At 38.1% G+C, this 26,083-nt stretch overlaps 1 protein-coding gene across 1 annotated transcript in view; it reads right to left on the bottom strand.

The window, feature by feature from the left end:
- Positions 1-3,531: 3,531 nt before the first annotated feature.
- Positions 3,532-26,083, bottom strand: part of LOC131051518 (uncharacterized) — a 79,508-nt gene continuing 56,956 nt past the window's right edge. The window contains exons 2-5 of the mRNA XM_057986087.2: positions 4,580-4,863; positions 4,184-4,291; positions 3,923-3,994; positions 3,532-3,837 (exon numbers count right to left, since the gene is read on the bottom strand). Coding sequence (XP_057842070.1) covers positions 3,778-3,837; positions 3,923-3,994; positions 4,184-4,291; positions 4,580-4,863 — 524 coding nt within the window. The 3' untranslated portion in view covers positions 3,532-3,777. The remainder of the gene's footprint in view (positions 3,838-3,922; positions 3,995-4,183; positions 4,292-4,579; positions 4,864-26,083) is intronic.

Here is a 26,083-nt window from a genome sequence, read left to right as displayed (position 1 = left end):
TAATTATAATAAATGGTATACCACTATGAAGAGAAAACTAGCTTTCCAATGGATCGAGAGCAGTTTAAAAGGGAGTTCAAAATGTATGACAACTTTTGGCTCCAAAATATCATGTCTAAAATTCTCCCTCTAATGACCAAATGGCTATCAAATGCAACCTTGATATTTCATACCTAAATCAATAATGAAAAAAAGGTCTATATTTTGGTAATCAACCTTATACTTTTGTCATTTAATTATGATCTCACTAAAAAAAAAACCTTTAGGAACATAATGGAGCCCACCACATACTGATATATCTTCACTCCTTTGTGCATGCCCATGGGTGGAATAGATCAAAAGACAAAAACAATTAAGCTCTAGATCCTAATAACATGTACTAATAATAAAACATTTATAATATAGATTGCATAAAAAAATCAATATGTGATAGTGCAAGTGAACAAATAAAATAATTTTACCATATAATAATTTAGCAAAAAAAAAAATGATTGCTAGGGTGAGTGGTGTTGCCCATATAACTCTACATATAAATGTAGGTTGATCCATTTACACACTAACCAAATATATAAAGTACAATAATAAGGTAAAGTGCACATACATAATCAATTGACTTGACATGCCATTAATAGCTCAAAGGGGGGTAACAAGATGAATTTCCCACTCTTAACACATCTTAGAGAGCAGTGGAGATAACACTTGTCAATAACATCAATAAGGATGTTGGTTAGAGTTTAAGCTATAGTTGGACCCCCACCATCTATGGCCTCAATGATGAACATCTTGGCACCCAATGAGAACTATTTTTAACAAGGTAGGTCGATTGACAGGGCATTGTATATCTAAAATGACTCTTGGGAGACATGATAGAACATGTTTAACACTCCTCACATAAATCCTAATTGTGAACAAGATGCAAAAGATAGGTAACTAAATATGAAACCTCATTCTTCCATGAAAAACTTTATAATTTCCTTGATTAGTCTTAATTACACCAAAAAAAGTAAAAATAATGGCCCACCCAAACACAATATGATTGATAACAAAATTGATAATTAACTAGCTATATTATGAGCATGTCTTGCTAAATGGTTCTTACTTCGATATTTCTTATTTTTTTATCAACTAGTCTCTTACATGCATTGCACTAAAAATTGGTCATTATCGATATAAGTAGAAAGGCTCCATAAATATATTGTTATTGTCCACAAAGACCCATTGGGGAAACAAGACATGACAATTACTAATGGCTAGTCAAGAAAGATTTTTTGTTTCATAAACCGATGCATTTATTTAACATGCATCAACAATCAACCCATGTACATTATATGTATCAAATTACATCTACTATTGATTAGTTAACACTACATTGATAACCCTAATCAATATCAAGAAACAAATTCTATGTTATGTCTCAAACAAAACAAACTCTAAAGCAATGTATATCGATTCAAACATATGTAAGTTACGATAGAACTTAATCAAGACCATCACAATGTCATGAAAACATCAAAATGGGTCACCCACATGATGCAAGAACGCATTAACTCAACATGTACAACTAGAGAAAAAACTTAAATTGTTGAAAAAAAAATCCATTAAGTGTATGCTTCCGAGCATCAATAACTATCCAAGTACTCATCATAGAAATTATTCTACCTTTGTTGAAAGCATTACAATGTTCACAATAGACCCCTTAATCCCTACTCTATCTTTACAACTTAGAGAATCCACAACTATGCTTGATAAACACTAATGAGCATATCATTTATTTCCAAGAAGAGTCAACCCGTCTAACATTGAGCTTCCAACAATTAAAAGCATTTTCCTATCCTTCATTGGCACCAAAACAAAGAAATGATGTTCAATATACTTTTTGGAATCCTCAAACCTTTCATATTCTACTCTTGTTTGAGTCAAGACATGTATGTCACTTGAAACAAGTGGTGAATTCACTAAACTTGGTTTTCCAATTGGATTTGATACCTTCAACTTGTTTGGAGTTTCATGGAGATGTTATTAGCCACCCCTACATAATTTGATGCCACCCTGCATTTGCCATTTGCATGTTTCCAAACTCTTTGAAAATGTAAACATGTTTCCATGTTGCATGACAACTTCTAATACCCATAGCAACTCTTTCTCCAAAGACCTTAAAGATTTGAAACAAGTGACTCAACTTTCAAATCAATTACTCAATCCATATATTGTACAATTATATACCAAGTTGATAGTTTAAAGCTGTTGTTTGAATAGTTTGCAAACACAAAAATAATACCTCATAATTCATTCATATACAAGTGAGAAAATAACCCTCAAGTTGGATTTTTTCCCCATTTTGTAAAGAGCTAGTGTTTTCATTGTAAAAGGACTAAATTTGTATTTTATTATTCCTAAAAACACATTATTGTGGACCACTAGTAGTTGACCCATTGAATCCTAATTTTGGATCTTCAATTTAGTTCAACAAATCAGTTCCAGTTAATTGGTCAAGGAAAAGTGTCCCAAATTGTGTGTTTTTTATTTAATGGACATGGATATTCTAAAAGTTCCAAAATAAGTGTTTTCATACAACAAACTATCTAGCATAGGCACCTTAGCATTTTAATAGAATAAATTTAGTACTTGAATTGCGGATTGGAAATTAGTGGGCATGTTTCACTGATTATGGAGGGTCTAATTAACTCCATTACCACTTTCTAAATGCACGTAAATTTTGTCAGTATTAGTCCAGGAACACTTAAGTGACTAATAGGAAATATTTTCTTTCGGTGAGCAACGAGCAGCAAATTATTATGTACATATTAGATCCTTCACCACCATGATAGAGTCAGAACATTGGCAAGACTGTTGAATTTGCGCTTATGTAGTGATTGGAATGTCACATCTTATGCCCATTCTTCACAACTAAATACAGCAATATTTCATATTTCTTAAACAGTCTACTAACCGCATTTTCATGCAGATCACCTATGTGCATGAAAGTTGCCTTGCAGAAGATTTATATCTTGAACCATTTTCCTTGTGATATTCTTTGGTGTACGATATTGCATAGAAGATAGTGTGTAATAAAAACATCTTTACACACTAATTTCAACGGTCAGCTAGCACCAATTATTATCCAATGATGCTTTCTCAGTAACATCTAATGTATTACTCATTTGATGGCAAAACCTTCCAATTTCAGCAAGGTTTTGCATGCTATATTACAAGTAAATATTTAAGTGCCATTTGACAACGGATTAGTTATACATAGCATTCAGAAAAATTACAAAAATTATAGGCTACCTCTGAACCAGCTGCAGACATCTCTCAAGGATGTGACTGTTAGAGCTGATGTCAATCATAATAAAAAAGAATAATCATGCTCATTGATGCTAGAATCTCGTGACCTAGGTGGTTTGTGCAAAGTGATAAAATTATTGATTCAAACATGTCCACCGCAAAATAATTTAGATTGCGTGTGAGACAATATTATTTTAAAACGAAGACAATGCTAAGTTAAAAAAATCTAATTAGAAAATGAGAAACTTGTGAAAATTAGAGGACATCAATTACATGGTCTTCCATGAAAAATCAACTTTTTTCCTTTCAATATTTTAACTAGGCCATCAATATATAACGTATATATTTACACACAGTAGCAGCAACAGAATTCCTAAGTACTCATACAAGAACACAACACAAAACCATGGCACATAGTGATGAAAAGAAGATCAATAAGTTTAAATATTAGATTAGAAGCAAACATGGATTCCAACGGTATAAACTTTCTTGTCACCCTGTAATTTTTTGTTTGAGCTCCTCGATAGTAGCTGCTAGTTCCTCTCTGCTCTTCTGTAGAACAGAAATAAGTGTATCATATTCCATCCTTCCATAAATATCTTATATGCACTAAATATATCAGCTAGGGAGCATTCACCTTAAAAAGCAGATAACGGTACACAAACCAAACTGTGTAGCCAAAGCCGACAAACTCCATAGCTTTTGGGAACTGTATTAGAAATTCAAATGGAACATAAACAACCATAATCAATTTTTTTTTTCTGAAAATTTGATTTCTTTGGTTACTGTAATTCTTAGCTTTCATATGTACCCCTGAACTGCAATCAACTATTTTCACTACAACAATCAAAATGTACAGTATGTTATGGAAAACAATAAAACATGTGTAACTATGTACCAAAGGAACGGATTCGATTGCATCAACAACAGCTGTTGTGACCAATAAAGCCACCACAGCAGCACCTCCGTAGATTAAAACTGTTGGCTTGTCCTCAATTGAATCAAACTACAATAAACAACAAAATTAAAGTTGATTCCACATTTGTCATTGACTCATTACAAGTTTATTGACTCGGCAGAAAACCAAGGATTAAAATTTGAATGGAAGGCAGCACAAATAATTGATGTATCAACCAATCAAGAGGAAACATTACTGTTTCTGCTAAATCAATATTATTTTTGCATCTTTTGAACTGAAAAGCATCCTAAAGTAGAATTGATCAAGGAGTGCAGGAAAGTTACTTGAATTTACAAGATGAAGAAAGCACAATCTTTAGAAGAAGTTGATACAAACCTTTCTCTTTAAGTCGATAAATATGTTATCAAACTGCTCAGTTACATCAGATGAATTGTCTTCCTGTACTTCTCCTACAGACAAAACCTCAAACTGTTTTGATAAATTCGATGAATTTTCTTCAGGTAATTCCTCTCTTACAGGCAATTCTTCGAGCTGTTTTGATGCATTCAATGAATTTTCTTCAGGTAATTCCTCTCTTACAGGCAATTCTTCAAGCTTGTTTGATACATCGGTCGAAGTTTCTTTTGATGTTGCTGCTCTGGCAACCAAATAAGCAAACCCTGAAAACACTACCAGTACATAAAGTTCTCTCCAAAATAAATTGAGTTCTAATCATATTTATTTTAGTAACTTGAAGAAAACATTATCCTAATCTCTCTTTCTGACATTATATTACATATGAAGACGTGAAAAACAAGCATACTTTGCCTTTTAACTTCAAATGAGGATATCCGAGCAAAGAGAATGGGCAACAAATGCAAATAGGAATAAAGCAGTCCATGTATGTAAATTTCTTAAATTTGTCATTTAAATTACATGGAATTTCAGCTCATCACATAAGAGGATCAAGAGAGCTGAGCTAAAGAAAAAGTTAAAACAGGTTTATATTCTATGCATTTTTTTATTAAAGCTGATGGTATGTTTTGAAGAAAAGAATCTTATCATCAAAGCCCTGAGCAGTACAGGTAAGAAAACAAAGCAATAATAAAGGTCTTAAGATAGTTTAGTGAATAAAAGTTTTGTCAGTTGATCGAGATAAAAATGGGGGGTACTCCACGTAAGTAGCCTTTGCAGGTAAGATATAGTTAATGCCTGAATTGCATTTGAAATTTTCTTGTAATTAGAAAAACATACACGGAGAAGGAATTTTATAGTTGTCACCTTCTTAAAAAAAGACCACCTGTAATATCCCCCTTAATTTATTTTTTATTTTTAACACAATAAGATTCGCCCATTAAGGTTAGAATAATCAAACTTGCGCAGAAAGGAAATGCTGAAAGTAACCCTTTCACTTTCTGATCACCGAGAGCCCAGTATGGGAGGGTGAGAGCATGCGGTGTCAAAGGGATCATTAGCTCAAATATCTGCTGGAAATGAAATCTCAAATACAATACTGGGCGGCAAGCCAGCACCTTCCGCTTATCCACCGGATGTAAGAACTCCTACAATAGTATGGCGATGCAACCAGCCAATTAGAAAATTACAACTAAAAGAACAACAATCACTCGACCGCTTATGCAACAAGAGGACTAGAAATGGAATTACAATCAACTCTACCGCTTATTCAACGAGAGGACAATGTTACAATAGGCGGCAAGCCAGCCTCTTCCACTTATGCAGTGGGACAAGAGCAACAATCCAAGAAGATAGCTAATAGTACTACTACTCAGCTTTACAATGCAACATGGATTATCTAAATTACTAGAAATCACTGTCCACAGCTAGGCGGCGAAGCCAACCTCTTCCACTTATGTAGTGGGACTAGAGAAAACAATAGAAATTGTTGTTAGTACTACTAACCAGCATTACAAATGATTCATCATAGTTATTCCAATGCTAAATACCAAACCAACAACTGCAACTTATTACCAAGACTCTACTCACCACACCTGAAAACCAACTTCAAACTCGAAATACTGAATCTGATATGAATGAACAGCAAGCTAGAAATGCAAGCCAGCAAACATAAAAGCCCCACAAAACACTTCTATCTCACTCCCAACACATCCAAATTAACTCTAAACAAACCCCCAAAGACTCTAGACATACATCGACTAGTGCAGAATTGGGAAAAGGGCACTAACAATTCAGAAACAGCATAACACACAACTCAAACAGCTCCCAACAAGGGCGTTTACAACAGAAAATTACAACTTGCAATATAAAATCCCATACTCCAAAATATTTAACAAGAACTTACAAGATAAATCGCCCATGGCATAGGAATTGATCTAGCGAACACGCAAAACAAGCTGAGACACACACAAGGAGCTACAAGCGAAAACACACTTCAGCTAAACTGGAAAATAGCAAGCTGGAAACACACTACAGCACTCCCAAAAATCAGAAATCTAATACATAAATCTGCAACATTATCTTCAATCCACTCCTTTGAATGAAGAGCAGTCTCTGGCTCGACTAGTTGATGTATTGCAAGCAAGAAATCAAGCTATGGCTATGAGGTAAGCGTTCCCCGAAGCTTTCACTCTGCATTTCGGCAACATTTCGTTATAAAATTGTTCTTGGATAACCAAAAACAAGAGCCCAACACTCTTATTTATAACTTTCTCCTCAAGTCATACTTCTCCTCCCTCCAATATGGGATTAAACAATGGCATTCAAATTTCCTTTAATTTACATTTAATTTCACTTCATTTCCTTCCTTCACCAAATCGTCCAAGTAATAAAATATTTCATTTAGCAACAAATGTATTTCTCCCTTAACTGGCTGCCCAAATAATCAATCACCAAATATATAATGTAAAGTCAATCTTTTTTTTTAATGAAAAATACCTCCATGGGCATCCAAACTTAGGTTATCAGTTGATAATTTAAATATCAAATCGGCCCCCTTTAAGTCATACACAAGTTATGCCTAGGCCAAGGGAAAAATACTGAATACTGCCAAAATGAGCTGAGGCCAAGGCATTGAACTGCATTGCCGAAAATAATCATCTGAGTTCGAATTCAGGAGCCTGTCAAAAATAACCACTGAGCTGAGTTGCAAAACCCCTGCCAAAAATAGCACTGCTAAAAATAGTACTTACTAAAAATAGCATACTGCTAAAAATAGTAAGTATTTCCAAAGTGATTTTAACCACATTCTGAGTAGCTGTCGAACTTTACTAAAAATAGTAAGTCCTAAAATGGTCTTCAGATTGATTTGTATGTTATACCATCGCGAAGCTCTCAGAAAACCTAGAAAAACCTAGAGAAATTAGCTACTTCCGCCACCACTTACTAAAAATAGTAAGTCGGTCAAACTCCATTGCTTGCTATGCATGTACCCCCATTGCGAAGCTTCCCGAAAACCCAGAAAGAATTCAAAATCAGAACTATAAAATTCCAACATGCAAGCCACCAAAACTGCCAAAGCATCCTCCTAGAAAATAGGAAACCCTAATTTCTGCCTCTGATTGACCAACAGGTCTCAAAATTGGCCAACAGTCCCCAAAACAAACTGGAGCGGAAAAGGGGACATTACAATCCGCCCTTCCCAAAATTGCTTGTCCTCAAGCAATGCCATCACAACTCCAGAAAATTTCAAACTAATCCACACCCAAGCAAGTACGATCACAAGGTCCCATGACCATCTCAAGAACAACCCACCTTTCCGATGCTGCACCACTCTGATCACATCATGCCAGAATTGCACTATCCTCCCTTGTGACTCCAAAATGTTACCATCCATGATACTCAAACTGAAAAATCCTAAAGGACTAAAATCAATATCATACAGCATCTCGTGCCCATAAATCTCTAAGTAATCAATATCAACAATGCCACTGTCTATCACAAGCTTGGGCAATAGAAAATAAAGTCTACTCAACTCACAATCAAACTCCACAACACATCTCCTTATGGTATCTAGCAGAGGCACGACTGCCAATGTGACATCTCCAAATCTTCTTGCAAAGAGGAAAGCATTCCATTGCAAGAGCTCAACAAACTCATACTCATATCTGCACATGAATCTACTATGCTTCCCCAGAATTATTCTGACAAAACCATGGAGACTTCTAAGAACTCTTACAATTCCCACTCCAAGAACCTCAGAATGAAAAACCAAAGAAAGCAAAGGTTCGTTGTCCCAATCATAAGTAGAAGAGAGGGCATAAGAATAGCCACTAGTTAGAGCTTGAACGCTTCTCATACATGGATACTGATTGCCCCAACTCGCCCTACCTCTCATCTGAGACCATAAACCTGTCATGCCAGGAGAATGTGAAGTCTGAAAAAGAGTACACCAACAGCCCACCAAGTCTGAAATGATTGACTTGAGATCTGATTTTAGGAAAATCAACATCCAAGAAGATGAATAGTTGCTGCAACATAGAAAATCGTCATCCAAAACAACACAGCTGCTCACGTCCAAGCCTGGAAATATCCTCTCTGGTGACTTCAACTTCACATAGAACCATCCTTTGCTCAGAATATCTTCCCATTCCACTAGTTGATGAGCAAAAGGAACCATCAAATGGCTGGTAAAGAAGGGAACAACACCATCAAGATTGAAAATTTGTTCCTTATCCCTCCAAAGATCCTTCTTTCCACATGTAATAAGCTCCATCAGACCATGTTGACGATCTCGAGCTTGGATTCCCTACCGAAAGTGATTTTCAACACACTGAAAAGAAAACTCAACACATCCCCAAGTGCTAGTAAGGACCAAGTGCATACTTAAGAGATTGATGTCACCTCTAGCAAACCCTTGAAGCCTAACCATGAAAGCTTCAACAACATTGCAGTATGGAACAAATGTTGTCCTCAAATCCAACTCCCAAAATGGACTAGTATGAGCCTTATTATTATTCAACCCAAGGAATAGGTTATCGAGCATGCAACCAACACGTTCTGGTCCTTCTTTCTCCCCTACTTCATGAGTAACAAGTCTGAAATCTTCACTCCTTGCTGCTACAATGGAAGTCGAGTCTTCATCCTCAACCCCACTTATGCATTCAGTATCAAGCAGCCTCGGAAGATTACTATTCACAAAACATGGCACATCTTCATGGTTTGACATCACATCATCCATACACAGGAACCCAAACTCAGTCTCAAGTTTAATCACTTCACCACATGTTTTATCATCCATCACGAAGAGAGGGTTATCATAACTTTTCTCAATACCCACTTCAAAGAAAGGGTTATCAAGAATCTGGAAGCTATCACACTCATAAGAATACAGAGATGGTGTACTGCTAATGGGCTGCAAGAAAGAATCAAAACATTGTTTCTTGCAATTGCTGCTCCCATAGTTGCTCCAAGACTCTTGTCTAACTCCACCAACTAGCTGAAAATGCTCAATATCATAAATAGGATTGGACTTCACCAATTCTTAGAGTCTTTGATTACAATCAAAATTTTCATTCTTATCTTCAACGACTCCTTGGTCCTTAGTCTCACACCCCACATCATCCACATGATGACATTGCTCAACACCAAGATGATGATCAGCACTGTGCACTTATAGATCTGATTTATGTTCAAGAAAACCATCAAACCCTTCAATATTAGGAGCCTTATAGACTTTTAAATCTGCTTCCACCTCATTGTCACTTTGATCAAATGAGAAGGCAGCCCCAAGATCAAGTGTAACATCACCATTGTTTGCTGATATATTATCCTCATCAAGTTCCATTTCATCATCCGGATCAAAGGGAAACTCATCCCACATGGTCTCCTTATCGTCCTTACCTGCCTTCACACCTGGATCCCAAATACTAAAAGGTTGATTACTTTGCTCAGTTAAAAAGTGTTCACCATAGCTCCAAGTATCATCCAGTTTAGATCTTGAATCTTCTCTTGGTTTCCACACATTGTTATTTTCACCAAGTGCAATGCTAGAAACAAGTGATGTTCCATTTTCCCACTCAAAAAAGTGGATTGTCATATGTTTTCACTATACCCATCTCAAATAATGGGTTATCATTGGAAACCACAAACTGATTTTCCAAAAAAAAGTGAACTGCTGCTATGATGAATACCAAAATCAGAATCTTTGTCATACCTTTCAGCAGTGATTCCATGGCTGCCCCAAGTCTCATGTACTTCCTCTTCAAAGCTTGTCTCATCATCATTATGCCCAACAAATCTCAAACTAAGGTTTGATTCCTTGCCAAGATGAGGCGAAGGTGATGAAACAATGCTAGGCTCAATTAGAGGGGAACCAACAGAATTCACACCTCTTTGTGGCTGATCTATCATAGCTAGTTCTATAATCTCAATGATAGTATCTTCTTCAATCTTCTCCTTTGAAAGCACATGAGTGCATTCAACACCATCACTAGCTCCATAAGCAACATTAAGGGGTTCATCATGCACAACCTCAAATATTGATTTTTCTTCTTCTTGATTGACAACCACAAATCAATGGTAGGCACATGCATGACATGGGAATCATCATCAACATTCTCAAGCTCCTCACTTGAAGTTTTTCTTTCCTAATCTTGAGCAAACAGAGTAAGAGCTATCATATGGTATTTTTTCTCTGCAAACTCAGTCTTGTAGCATAATTTTGAATGGTGGTTCATGAAACAATTGAAAGGTAATTCCTCCTTAATGACTTGAGGAAGTGTATCATATTCCTCAAACATGCCAAGAATTGCTTCTCTAATCTTCTCCTCATATAAACCTGTTGTGACATTTTCACACATCGCCTCATTGCTAACAGGGACCCCCCTCTTTTCCTGCTTTCTGCATTGTTAGGTTAGGGTTTTGGCTGCTTAGTGGGCAATTTTGTGTTTCTCGTGCCCGAATCTCGGAGTTTTGATCATGCCTAGTGCCATTTAGGGTTTTGAGGTTATAGAATCAAGTGCGTAAATTGAGATGTTAATGATCCTAGTTTTGTCTAAGTGTTGACCCTTTTGGAGCGTTAAATTGTTTTTAAATGTCCCCGTCGGTGGTTTTAAGTGCTAAGGTGTTTTCAGACCTTTTGGAGTTGTTTTCTCGCTCCTAGAGAATTATTTAAGTTGATTTCACACTTTGTTCTGATGGATTCCCTTGTGTTACGCTCCAAATTTTGATGAATTTGCCTAAGTCCAGTTGAGTTTTATTAAGTTTCGAGGTTTTTAAGTGATTCTGAGTAGAAAAATCATCATTTTCCGGAGTACAATCCATATTCTAAGGGTTAAAAGGTGAAAATTTCACACTAGAGATGCTTTTCCCCTCATATTCCTGACTACCCATGGTTTTCCCCTCTCAAAATCCGGATTGGACATGGATTTCCCCTTAAATCCATACTTGTTTGATTTTTCCACCACTGTGAATCCATACTAGGGTTGTTTTTCCCCTGGAAGCATTAAACTTTGACTAAGTGTCAGGATTTATCCTGACTACCCACGTTTTTCCACCAGGGAGGTATGGACAAGGTTGCTGATGATGTTTGCATTCATTCCACACCTACGTCGACTTTCCACCAGGTCTTTGTGACAAGTTTTTGAGGATTTTTGTCTGGATTTTCATCCAAACTCATAGCGAGTTTCCACTAAGAATGCATTTCATGATTTTGACTCTGGATTTTCATCCAGATTGAGGTCGTTTTTCCACCAGAGGGGTATTTTTGGGTGATGACTTAATTTTAAGTGGAGTTTTTCACTCCACACTCGTCGATTTTCCCCTAGCCCCATTTTGTGCACATTTGATGATTTAAATCGATCCCAGTCTGGATTTTCATCTAGACTGGGATCGATTTTCCCCTAAGAGGATATTTGACGATTTTTAAAGTGATTTTGTGAGGATTGTTTAATCCTTACTAGGATCGATTTTCTCCAACTGGCCCATTTTGATTTAAATTGAAATATTTTAGTAAATGAGTCTCATTTTAATTGTTTTTTAATAAAAGGCAATGATTATGAAAGCAATTAATAAATGATTTGCAATGAGCATTTAATGTTTTCAACCTTCTAGAAGCAAATTAGTTTCACCCAAGCAAGTATAAGAACAAGTGTTTTATCCCACATTGCTTGTGTGGTGAAAATTGGTGATGAAAGTAAGTTTAAAGGGATGAGTCCAGCATTATTTTATTATTAAGATTGCCAGGTGGATTCCATGCAAGGGCGATTTTCTCCATAGTTGGCGATTTTGGAGCAAGTGTTCAAGTGAAGTGTTAGATTGAAGACTTATTTATTCCTCCATTCCAGCCAGCTGGACAATCCACTCCATTGCTGCCATTGAAGCTTATTGACTCCATTGTTTCAGATTTTCGATTTTTTGAGGAGTTAGCGATTTTTTCTATTTTGGCAACTTTGATCATTTTGGAGGGCTCCTACCTCCATAGTTGGTGATTTTCCTTGGGGCTGCTATTTTTTCTGTTGTTATCAGACTGGTTTGTTGCCATTGAAGACCCCCCCCTTCCCCCCCATGCCACGATTTTGGTGAAGTTCGCCATTTTCGGTGAAAATCGCGATTTTGGTGTAAGGCGATTTTTTTGTGTTTGGGGTTTCATCCCCAAACAAAGGTGATTTTCCTTGATATCGCCTGGTTGGTTGCTGTTCTCAGACCAAATTCAGACCATTATTGGCAGATTGGTGTACATTGAAGATCATTTTCAGATTTGTGGAGGATGGCGCCATAGCTAGAAAGTTCGATTTTTATTTGGCAAGTGTTTGGAGCATATTTTGGTGGATTCCGTACATGTTTGATACCGCCATTGTTCCCTACTTGCTATCATTGCCTCAAATCTGAGTTTTAACACCGTTGCTTTAGCTGGTTTGACCTCCATTGTTGGCTGTCCATCAATCTTCAGACTTAACTTTTATTGCCCAGCCAGCTGCAACTTTAGTGATTTGCATTTGGAGACATTTTGGAAGCATTTTGGAAGCATTTTCAAACCATTGGAGGGCTGTCTCAAGGTCTGCAACTGTGTTATTGGCTGCTTGTCCTCAGAAATTTATCTTTTACCAGCCATACCTATGTTCCCAAGATTGATTATTTTCATCATCAAGACTGATTTTTATCAAGTTTGTGCATATTTTTGAAGGATTGCAACATGTTTTGAGAGGATAATTTATTAGTTGCAGGTTGTCTTCAGATTTGTGACCTCCATTGTTGATTGCGGAAGGTGTGTTCAGACATAAATTTTGTGAAAACACAACCTTTCACACCTTTCCCTAATCACTCATAATCCGGTATACTCCTTTGCACTATTATTTGCACGAAATTTCTAAGTATTAGGAGGTATTTACTTCATGAGGGTTTCATACCCTAGTCTTGTCACATTGTGTGTTTAAATTGTTAAGATCTACCTAGAGTGTGGACTATTCTCCTGACTTCATACCCTAATTTGCCTCAATCATTTGGAAGTCAGGTATTCTATTAGAATATTATATTTTTTCCTAAGTTCTAACTTCAAGCTTCGTACAAGTGCGATGTCGAAGTCCGGATTTAAGGAAAGAAGAGAACAACAGAAGATATTGGAGACTGGATTCTATCCACAGTCTAAGATGTCATCCAGATGGAAGGAGATTACGGATACAATCATGCATTTCTTGAGCCTGAACCTGATGCGACAGCTGATGTTCGGAGTCGGAAATCAGATTCCTTCCCCAGCATATGTAAACATTATGAAGAGTGGTATTTTTCAAGCCGCTGGATTTCCACAGTCCATACAATGCAGTGAGCTTATCCTGGAGTGTGCATGATGTTATGATCCTTGCTCGCGAATGATCAAGACTCCTAAAGGCGTTGTCATTGCCTACCTTGCTGAGGATGCGATTGCTAAGGTGTTTGGAATCCCACGTGGAGCAAATATGAACAATGCAACTAAGGATGACTATGAAAAGCGGTACACGAAGAAGATGGATGCGTCTAAGAGTATAATAAACAAAGAGTGGATGATCGAGCCTAGACTTCATCATTCCAGAGCTCCCAAGACACTCATGTGCACAGACTTCAAAGAGGAATATAGTGACTTAGTATTCCTGCTTAACAGAGTGATGGGGACGCCGAAGGGTGCAATATTCGATGGATGGATGTTCTACTTCATCCAGGATTGTCTTAAAGGGGCATTAATAAATTGGTCTAGAATCATGTGACAATCTGGACTTTCAGCTGAAGAATGTAGAGCGGTCCAAGTCATTCGCCATGACTTCCTACCTGGTATACCTGCTTGCACGGTTTGTTTCATACAATGGATTGATATGCAAAGGTGAAGTCAGGAATGGGCGAGGAAAATTCAGGAGTCATGAGAGCTATCCCCAGCTGAACATGTATAGAATTGAAGACTATAAGCGAGTGAATGATGTATTCACCATGTACATCACGCGGATGCTGCAGGGCTGAATCCATAGAAGATTGTCCAAGGAGGCAACGGAGCTAATAGAGAAATATGGATCATGGTATATTCAGTTTCCCACTTTCACGTACCTTAGGATTCATGGGTTTCAATCCGAACCCTACAGGCTTCCTAAGTATCCGTCCGACAGAATGATCTTGTTGGAAGTGGTGAGACCACTTCTAGAGCTTGATTCCATTCGGAGAGAGAAGCATAGGACATACATGACATTCCCTATTTCAGTTGGAAAGACGTTGGAGGTTTGCCAGTCTGCCTTAGCCGTCAGCACTGCAAGTGAGGAGCTTGCATTCTATCGATTTGGAACCTTCAAGAAAAGAGAAAGATTCGATCCCGATAAGAAAGTTGGTAGGATCAGGGGAGAGAAATTCATCCACAAAGTAGACATAGAAGATTATTGGGCCAACCTGGTGGACGAGCAGGCAGTGAAGAGACGAATGTGGTCCAGAATGTCAGTGGACTTCATGAGGAAGTGTGTACTTTTCCTCATTCCTCATTAGGTGTTAGATGACAGGGATCATACGCATCCACAGTATGAGAATGAAATGAAGAAGGCAATCTTATTGCCTAATTGGTCAGAATTAGAAGAGATTGATTTGAATGTATTGATGAGAGAGGTCTTGAGTTTCTCCCATACATGGGTAGATATTCAGATGAATAAATTAGTTGATATGGGTATTTCCTTCACTTATGATAAGATGAAGCCGAAAGAGTCTACTTCCGAAGATGATCAAAGGACTATCAGTGATGTCAGGATTCATGCAGATGAAGAGAGTCAAGCTCCCAAGAGAAGGAAAAACACGCCAGGAGGAGTCAAGGCCAGAGGGAAGAAGATTGAGGAGGTGAAGAAGAAGAAACAAAAGATTATCATTTCTTCACCTATCATTCCTCCACCACCTCTCAGTGTCTCATCAATTAAGGAAATTGAAATAACAGAGCAAAATAAGGAAACCCAGCAATGTTCCAACATAGTGATACTACCAGAGAATATTCAGGAGTTACATGCCACAGCGACATCTGCTCCACCAAATGAGAATGATGATCAGTCGGTATCCCCTACTGTCCTTTTGGAGTTTAGTTTGGGAAATGAGGTATATGATTTGACCAGGAGCAATCCTGATAATGATGATGATGTTATCTCGGCATTGAGAGGGCTTGATCGAGATATGTGTCTCGATGATGGTATGGAGATGGCCGCTATTCCTGATTGGCTGATGAAGAGTATGGAAAAGAGTAAGAAAATGATAGAGGTACAACCTATTGATAACATTGATGACTACCTAGCTAGGAGCAATAAGGAGAAAGAACCCAAGAGAGCTAAGATCTTGTTGCACATAGCTAGAGATGAGACAGGAATGCAGATTGCACAGGTGGTTGTTCCTATTGGAGGTGTGACGGCGGACATTACTACTCCTATGGATTTTCAAATTACTTCAGTTGCCCTTGACTGTACATCAAGAGAGAAAGAGTTTCAGGAGGTTGGTGATAACCTTAAGGCGATCAGCGCAAGATTAGATAGAGAAATTGAAGAGAAGGAGAAGTACAGAGAAGAATATTAGACTTAGAGAGTATATTGCAGGGATAAGGCGTGAGAATCCCACCCCTATTTCCCCTATTGCGGTTGATCATGGGCTACATTCACACTATGAGGCAACGAGAGATACACTCTCAGAGGTGGAAAAGTGGATTGAGAGTGCAAGAAAGCAGGCAGATGATTTCCTTACTCAGTTTGTCCAGGCATATGATAGGACAACAGGGCTCGTGTTTAGAATCCAGTATTTGGAGGGAGTTTGGGAAGAATTCCGGACTATTCAGGAGAAGACTATTCCACACCTCAGAGCTTTGAAGAAGATTCCCAAGTCCGCATTGATCAAGGAGAACATTGTGCACAGTGGAGACAGATACGATTTCCATGGCTAGTATTGTTCATTGGCCGTGAAGAGATCAACTTATGAGAACGCCCAATTGAGTTGTACAGAGATGGAAGGATTGATTCAAGACATTCAGATGAAGATCCTTGCCTCAATTGAGGAGTTATTGGGTGTTGATGTTAGTGATGCTAGTGGTTTACACTTAGCCGAATTAAGAGACAAGATGAAACTTATGTATTTTTGTCAGTTGGACTCTTTGAAGAAGAGTCAGATAGATTATTTGATCTCTTTGTTGATTCATGGTCAGAGTTTGCAGAAGCTCATACCAGATTGGGAGAACACTTTGGATGCTTGCTCGGATTCATTGGACGTGATTGATTTACAACAAGATACCTTGCCTAGCATTTCCATGGAGGAGTTCGATTCTATATTGGCTAGATTTTTGGAGTATGCTAGGAGAGAGAGAGAGAGATGCAGGGAGGAATCTTCTAGAAAATTCCCTATTTGATGACTAGGTATCTTTTATTGGGCCACATGTTGGTGGTGCCTTTCTTGATGTAAACCCTAATTAGGGCAATTCTAGGATTAAGAACAGCAAGGCTGGTTGAGTTTATATCTAAAAATGAGTAAGACAAGAATTACCTTCTAGTTGTACATAGCATGAGGGTTTATAACATTTAAGTGAAATATATATATATATACTTTAAAATATATTTGTATCTGTTTATGAGTTTGGGTTATAACCAAAAAATTATAGAATAAAGCTGATTGAAGACATATAAAAACATTATGCCTCAGTATAGAGGATGTACAGGTCCAAGAGACTTGTAATATGAAGAATTTACCTCTTTATCGAGCTATTTCAGATTTGTCTAAGTTTGAATAGTCAAAACAGCAATAAGGATAAATTATTTGATTGAGATTACCATTCCTTGATTATGATAAAACTAATACCCTAGTCTAGGAAGGTGATGGGTAGAAGGGCACTGTTGTACCTCAATGCAGATAGCATCACCATTGGAAGAATACCCTCATGATGTCAGGACATCAAAGACATGTTAGGTGTGGTTTACATTCCATACTTAGGGGTTGATTGTACAGATGGCGGCTTTTATGCCCCTTACTTTCCCATCCTAGGGATTTAGTTGTATCATTACAAATTTTTGCAATCATGAATGAGAAGAAATTTAACAATAACTTTTAAGAGTATTAGTGCTGATAACAAAAGAATATTAAACAATTGTTTGGTCATAGTACCTAAATGAGTTCAGACGAACCTACTTGACCCTAGACCTATGCCGAGAAGGGTGGTGATCATTGACAACACGTCTAATCGTGCTTGCAGTGTTTAAACCTTGGCCAAGGTGGTGTTGCATATTGCAAGCTACCGTCAGATCATTAGAACCAGATACACCTCTAGTCAGAAGTGTCATACTAGTTGGGAGTTACCCTTAGTGTATGACCGACTAGTTCGTGCAAGTCCTAAACACCAAGTTTCAGATGGCATGAGTTCCACTTCTCGTTACCTCCCTACGAAAGGTTGGGCCAATCCAGTCGGATATGGCACGTGGGACTAGTAAGTTTGTGGTTGGGCAGAAAAGTGCCCTGATGATATTTTCCCTCCTCACAGGTATGTTGATAAAGTTATAAAGTTCAAATTGTTAGCACTAGATGAGATGTACTCTCTAAACTCTTTCTCTTTGTTTCAAATTGAAATGTTTAAGTTACTATTTTATTAAATGCTCATTCTTTCAACATAGATTTGTCTTATATTTAGATCTCAGTTATGTTTAGTTTTCCTTTCAGTTATTGCAAATTAAAAAAAAATGTTACTGTGTTTCTTCCCTACTAGTAGAGTTGCTAAGTTGATGTGTTTGTATGTTTTATTTCATTTCTGCATGTTATTTCGTTTCACCATGTTACAATATAAAGCATTGCAATTGTGGAATATGATTTGATAAGCTTTCTAAAATATTGAATTAACCCTACAAAACTCCTTGCCTCAATCACAATGAAATTCTTGGATCAATTCAAAATGGCTTCCACTTTTACTATTTGTCAGTTAACTTTTGATCTCAGTTACTTCATAGACTTGGCTAATATTTCATCTCAAACTTAGACAACTATTTGGTGTATTTGGTGATTGCCCTCTTAAAAGGTTAACTGAATATTTGCCTATGTAATCAGCAATATGAATATAAACAAAAAAAAATGTATTCTACAATTCATGGGTTAAACTCTATTTTATTTGCTCTTTATATCTTTATGCTATGGAAATGCCCTTAAGTTTTTTTTAAAAATAGTTTTCGTCTCTTTTTCTACAATTTTTATGTTTTTTTTTTAAATCCAATCTTTCCCAATTTTTTCCCATTTTTTCCCATTTTTTTCAAAAAATCTTATACTATTGGTTTGCCGATTATTTCCCCAAACAATTTTTGCTACTATGAAATCTAGACTACATTTTATACTTCAGTTTATGTATTTCAGACTTGTAGACTAATCTGAAAACTCTAATTTTAGAATGCAAACCATCTTGTTAAGTTTCACATTTACTATTTGATACCAACATCTATTTCATGCTCTTATGCATAGTTGGACTACTCGACACTCGGCTCGACTCGCCAAGCCCGTGGGAAAAAAAACTCGGCGAAAAACTCAACAACAAACACGCTTAAATTTAATAAAAAATGCATTTTTTTTGCAAAATTTAATGAGAAAATGCATCCAATGAGTCAATAAATGATAACACAAAAGAAACAAGTTGATTCTAGATATATTTAAATGCAAAGTGTCTACAAAATTGTATCCTCATGAGGACTACTGATGGCTGGAAGCCTGAAAGCAATATAGTAAATAGTTTTTGTAAAACCAAAAGTAAATACATCATTACAAATTACAATTACAACTTCCTCTTCCCAGCTCTAGCAAACACTTAATGAGAGGTAGAACTAGAGGGTCTAGTCATATAAGTTTGCAATGGGCGTTGTTGACATGTTTTTTATGACCGCGTCTAACACAGAATAAAGTTGCCTAACGGTCACTTCACTCTCTCTTGATCAAAGTACAATTGCATGCTAAGATTGCAAGAAGTTCAAACAATCGACTCCAAGGTTCCTTCAATGCGTGGACGTGACTCAGTTGGCTGATGTGATTGCTGGTAATCCAAGGGGCCTTACGTGTGCATCGTTCTTTCACTTCTTTGCTGTGGCTGGAACTCCATCATCAGATATGGCAATTCTGCGATTCTATTGCTTCGAATGGACTAAAATGAACTGAAAGTAAAGGGGAAAAGGGTTCAGAAGGATCTAAATCTACTCCTAAGAGCAGGTGATAACAATGAATAGTGCTCTGGTGGACAAATTCCAAATAAACCAAGCTCTGCTTCGCCAAGATCAACTACAACTCCGCAAGAACTGGTGCAATCTTCTGGGGATGCTAGAGGATTTTCAAATCGAGAAAGTACCTTTGAATACCCAAAAACGGCACAATCCAAGCGACCATCCACAGTCGAACTTAGCGCAAATTTAAGGGGTTCAGGCTAACTTTACACCGCAACTTACAAACACCAAGATGCAAAAAGTATGAACCATGGAAATTCATCAAACACCATTACATTCTCCATTGAAATCAGAGCACTATACTACTTCTACTCTAAGTGAGGAAGGTGAAACTATGCAAGCTTTGAAAAAATAATTTAAGTGGACACCATCAGAGAACAATGTTTCACTGTTATTATCTCAAAATTTATCGCAACAATTTCAGACAAAGCTCCCCCCTTTACAAATGAGGGGGTCACCCCTTTATATAGGCCTCAGGCCATGATTACATGCAAAACCCTAATTAGGGTTTTCCCTAAAAGATTCTCCACTCAAGATGCAACAAGGTGGGAATCTCCAATTAATAACCCATCATGCCCATATACAATTAATTCAAAAGTACCCAAAATAGCATCCATTGCGCATTAAATGCACCACCTCCTTCAAATTCGCCCAACATGCGTTGAATATTCATCCATGCAAAAATCACCCCATTATGTCATAAATGCTCCATCATTTCCACATGCGGCGGCTGCATGCAAAAGGAATCTGCCATAAATTCAACATGCAATGACCAGGTTGCCATTTGGTCAAATATTCCGGTCATGAATGCGCCACCATACTGCCATGCGTTCAATAGATCCTCGCCATGCAAATGGACTCTGCCGTCGTATATCCGCTCCTGCACATCTGGAATTGTTGGAGAGGGAAAACTCGATTCAGGAAGAATTTTCTTGAAGTCTCCTCAACTTTCCTTGCTTGAAGAAGGTTTTTCATCAATTCTGCACATTTCCTAATTTTTAGGAAAATTTCCAAATTAGGGTTCCACGGTCCAGGAGAGAGAAAATTCTCCTACGAATCCAAATCTGTAAAACTTTTGAAATTTGGATGTGATTTGATGCCCGAGAATGGATATTTCAAATTTTTCCCTAGCGGGGAAATTTCTTGTTCAGTTCATCCCTGATTCCTTCCTTGCCTTAGAAATTTTATGTTCAATTCATTCTTGGGTGTATTTCTTCCTTGCTTGGAATTTTGTCCTGAAGGAAGAAATTTCCAATACTTAGCCAAATTTTCATCTTTCTTGGAATTCTGTCCTGAAGGAAGGAATTTCCAACATAGCGCCAAATTTTCACCTTTCTTGGAATTATGTCCTGAAGGAAGGAATTTCCATTACTTTGTGAATTGTCCATGTCTCCTTTTCAACATCCCTATTTTTAGGGATCCTCCTAAAACTTAGGAGTTAGTTCATTGGATGGGGAATTCTGCCACGATTCCGAATCTATAAATTTTTCCACTCTGTCGAGAATCGGTGTCTAAAAATAGCAAATTCAAAAATTTGCCCGAGGGGAATTTTGTTTTTTTTATTCCTCCTTGACTCCTTGGATTCTATGCCTCAGGCAAAATTTCAATTTTTTAGCTTGGGCGGAATTTTCATCATGTCCATGGATTCATGGATTTTTCCACTTGTGAATGCCTTCTTGAATTCAGCACCCCAGCCCAACCTTGGGCGCATTTTGGCTTTGTCCATGGACTGACGGATTTTTCCACTTGTGAATGGCATCTTGGTTTTGGCACCCCAGTCCAGCCTTGGGCGCATTTTCACTTTGTCCATGGATTCATGGATTTTTCCACCTGTGAATGCCTTCTTGGTTTTAGCGCCCCAGTCCAGCCTTGGGCGCATTTTCACTCTATCCATGGACTGGCGGATTTTCCCACTTGTGAATGGCATCTTGGTTTTGGCGCCCCAGTCCAGCCTTGGGCGCATTTTCACTTTGTCCATGGACTGACAGATTTTTCCACCTGTGAATGCCTTCTTGGTTTTGGCGCCCCAGCCCAGCCTTGGAAGTATAAGTGGTATCTTCAATATGTCTTTTTCCTTTTTTATACTTTAAGTTATATTTCATATATATTGTCAGGATGTTTGAGAGTGGTTTCAGGTCCATAGGAATCCTAATGCAAATTCTGGATTTTGAAAGATCTTCCAAATTTCCAGACTTAGTCAAATTTCAGGCCATTTTCGGATCAGGAAGTCAAATTTCAGGCCATTTTCGAATCAGGATGACATTGGTGGCTTGATGTGAATTTCTGGACTTGGATGATTTTGCATGCTTTCCTCTTCTGGAATAGGAGTTCCAAACTTAAACCATTTTTTTTTTACCCAAATTGTCTGCCTTCTGACTCTTCCGGATTTAGAAATGGTCTTCAGGAACGTTCAGTCTTTAGAGATATTCAGCTTTCAGTGTTTTCCTGTGAAGAACCTGCCAAAAATAGATTTTTCCAAATACTAAGTGTTTCAAAATGTCAAGGTTTGGGCAAAATAGGTCAAAAAAGCACTTACTAAAAATAGAAACTTACTAAAAATAGAACTTACTAAAAATAGTAAGTTTAATTTTTGACAAAATTAGACCAATCTGGGACTCAGTAAAATCCCTAAAAAATAGAAAGTTGCTCCGTTTTGGCTCAAATTTTACTGGGAGGTTCCTTGAAGGGTCCTAATTCCAGTTGTATGTCCAGTTTTTACAAAACCCTAACAAAAACCCCTAAAATCTAGGACAGAAGGCAAAAACCCTAAAATTCACAAAACGAGTCCTAGACTTAGTTGAATTCGCTCAAACAAAAAGCAGATTTAATCAATATGACCCCCAAACACTTGCAAAGTAGAGAGATTGACAAGACTGCTGTGAAAAGACCACAAAAACGCAAGCCAAAAAAACGGGAGGGCCTAAAAAGTAGGGGGTCCCCATTTGCAATGGGGCAATGTGTGAAAACGTCACAACAGGCGTGACTGTTCCTCCTCGCTCGATATGGCTAGCTCATCCTCCATCCTGGATGAAGCTATGTCTCCACCTGCTTCTGGCACTGGCAATGAATCCTCATCCTCTTCCTCTTCCACTTCCTCATCAATGTCATCCAACCCAAATCCACCCCCCTCCTCCTCCATAGCCTGCCTCTCCAAATCAGTGATGTCAGTGTCGGAAAACAATGGAGGTTGCTCCTGTGATGTCCAATCACTGTAAGGATCTATATCATCCAAGTCAATTGAACCACCTTCTACTTCCTCTACCTTCCTTACGCGCAATCGAAGATTATATTGCACGAAGACAAGGTCATTGAGGCATTTCTGCGCTAACTTGCTCCTCTTCTTCGTGTGGATTGCTTCAAACAAGCTCCAATTGCGCTCACAATTGGATGAACTGCAAGGTTGACATAAGACTTTGAGAGCAAATTTTTTGAGATGTGGGGTGTTTCCACCCCAATTTTGCCACCAAGCATCTACAAAATAAATAAAATGGAAAAGTTAGAAAGCAAAGAGAAAAGAGAAAACATAATTTATCAATCATTTTAGATCCCAAAATCCAAATGGCAAATGTTATACCTGGGGTTTGAGTGGTTCTTCCTCTCCTAGCCAGCTCTGAAGAGAATAGCTTACCCCTTCCTCCCTCATAATTTTGGAACTCACTCACAATGAGGTCTCTCTCCTCAACATCGGGTACCATCCTCTCAATGCATGTATTGAGGCCCTCCATGACCTCTCCATTTGGATCTAAGTAAGAACCCTCGAACCTAAAACGAGGGTTGAGGAAGTACCCTGCTGCATAAATGGGTTGGTGGAGCTAATTGTTCCACCTCGTATCAACAACTTCCCAAATGGGATCAAATTTGAATCTATCCCCCTTGTAGTAATTTTTGATAGACTCCTTGGCCCTATCCATGGCCTCATAAAGATATCCCATTGGGGTTTTGTTGTGACCATTTCACACATCGCCCCATTAGAATGGGGACCCCCTCTTTTTGCCTTTGGTTTTGTTTTCTCTTTGCTTATTTTCTCTCTGCTTTTATGGTTTTGAGTGAGTGAGTAGTCTGCCTGGGCTGGCTAGATTAGGGCTAAACCTTGGAAGCTCATTTAGAGTTTCTTTCAAGCTAAGTCTAGTCTTGTTTGGGAAGTTGTTAGTCGTCTGCCTGAAGCCTCAAGATCGCCAGAATGAAACATGCCTTTCAAGGGAGTCAAGTTGGTTAGCTCAGAGGCAGGATGAATAGGTCTCATGTCAGGTTAGGTCTAGATTGAAAGAGGGTTTTGCTTGTTAGGGTCTTGTTTGTTTACCTATCTAAGTCAGTTGAGCTGAGCTAGTGAGGATAAGGAATTGGGTTGATCAAGTTAGATGAAGGATGAAGCAAATTAAGGTAATATCTAGCCTGGAAATGTCAAATTCGCTCCTGACCCTTCCAAAGGGTCCAGGGCGAAAATCATTGTAAACCTCTTTTCTGCTCATTTTTTACTAAGTGGTGATTTCTAAAGGCATGATTGGAAGTGAATTGATATATTCTTGCCTGGAGAGGGATTTGATTGATTTTGAAGAGCAAGATGATGCCAAAAAGAGGATTTTCGCTCCTGACCCTTCCAAATGGTCCAGAGCGAATTTCATCCTAAATACTATTTCTTGCTTTGAGTAGACTTATAATCCTATTCCTAGCCTAGAAAATGATCTAACTTTGCCTGGTGAGATGGTTTCAAACTTGAAAATCGAGCAATTTGGCTTAGAATGGAGATTTCGCCCCTGACCCTTCCAGAGGGTCCAGGGCGAAAATTTTCAAATCCTTCTATTTTTCTTGCAAAAATCTAGTCAAGCTTGGCATGGATGAAGGAGTAGTGTCTTTTTCTTGAGAGGTAAAATCAACTTGAAAGGTGAAGGAATTGAACCTAAATTGAGGAATTCGCTCCTGACCCTTCCAAAGGGTCCAGGGCGAAAAACTTTATAGGAGGCATTTCTTGCTCAACTTGACCAAATTTTGATGCCCAAAGCATGTTGAAAAGAGGAATGGACATGATCTTGCTTTGAGAAGTGTTCGATAGCATTGAGTGATGGAGATTTTAGCCAAGAAAGGCAATTTCGCTCCTGACCCTTCCAAAGGGTCCAGAGAGAAATTCCTTATAAACTCATTTTTAACCTTTCTTGGGCATGAAAACCTTGTTCTTAAGGCAATAAAAGATGAAATCCCACTAAGCAAAGAAGTTATAAGGTGAAAAGATGAAGATTTTTGGTCAAGATTGCAAAAATCGCTGCTGACCCTTCCAGAGGGTTCAGAGCGAATTTCCTCAAGATCATCTTTTGCTATCAAATTTTGCTAAGCCAAGCATGGGATAAGGTCAAACACTAAAAGAATTGCCCTTGGGAGTGAATTGAGATTGCAAGAAATCATCAAAAAGTGAAGGAATTGAGCCAAATGGTGAATTTCGCTCTTGACCCTTCCAGAGGGTCCAGAGCGAAATCCTTAAAAGCACCTATTTCCTTGCAAGGTCAAAGCAACTTCTTAGTTTTTATGGCTTGGATGGGTGTGAGGAAGAGTGTTTTTGCCTTTTGAAGATGATTGAGGTTGAAAAGATGAAGCAATTGAGCCTAGAAGAGATTTTCGCTCCTGACCCTTCCAAAGGGTCTAGAGCGAAAATCCTCAAAGTCATCCTTTCTTCCAAATTTTGGAATAAACCAAGCTTAGACATGGGAGTGAGAAGGCATTTGGATTGCCTTAGAATGGAAATGGATTGCCATGAATGCAAGTTTTGAAGCCAAGGAAGAAATTCGCTCCTGACCCTTCCAGAGGGTCCAGGGCGAAATTTCTAAATTCTCCCTTTTTCTTGCAAATTTAAGACAAGATTTCGCTTTTCAGGACTTAAAGGGGAGTAAGGCATGATGTTCTATGCCTTAGAAGTGATTTGAAGTTAAAAAGCATGAAGGAATAAGCCTAAAACTCAAAATTCGCTCCTGACCCTTCCAGAGGGTCCAGGGCGAAAATCATAAAATCAACATATTCCTTTCAAGTTTGTGCTAAGGCAAGGATACACCAAGGTGGAAATGACCTTTAAGAACATTGATGAGAAATTGTTTGTTTCAAAAGTTGATGATTCTAGGTCAAAGAGGGAAAATCGCTCCTGACCCTTCCAGAGGGTCCAGGGCGAAAATCTAAAAAACCCCTATTTTACCTCGCAATAACAAACCAAGCATGCATGAAGTGAATGAAGAGGATCATTGCCTAACCTTGTGAGGTGGATTGGACTTAAAATGATGAAGGAGTAAGCCCAGACAAG

Source organism: Cryptomeria japonica, chromosome 2, assembly GCF_030272615.1.
Source record: "Cryptomeria japonica chromosome 2, Sugi_1.0, whole genome shotgun sequence".
Classification (NCBI taxonomy): Eukaryota; Viridiplantae; Streptophyta; class Pinopsida; order Cupressales; family Cupressaceae; genus Cryptomeria; species Cryptomeria japonica.
Note: the sequence above shows the minus strand (reverse complement) of the source record. Positions and strands in the feature narration are given on the sequence as shown.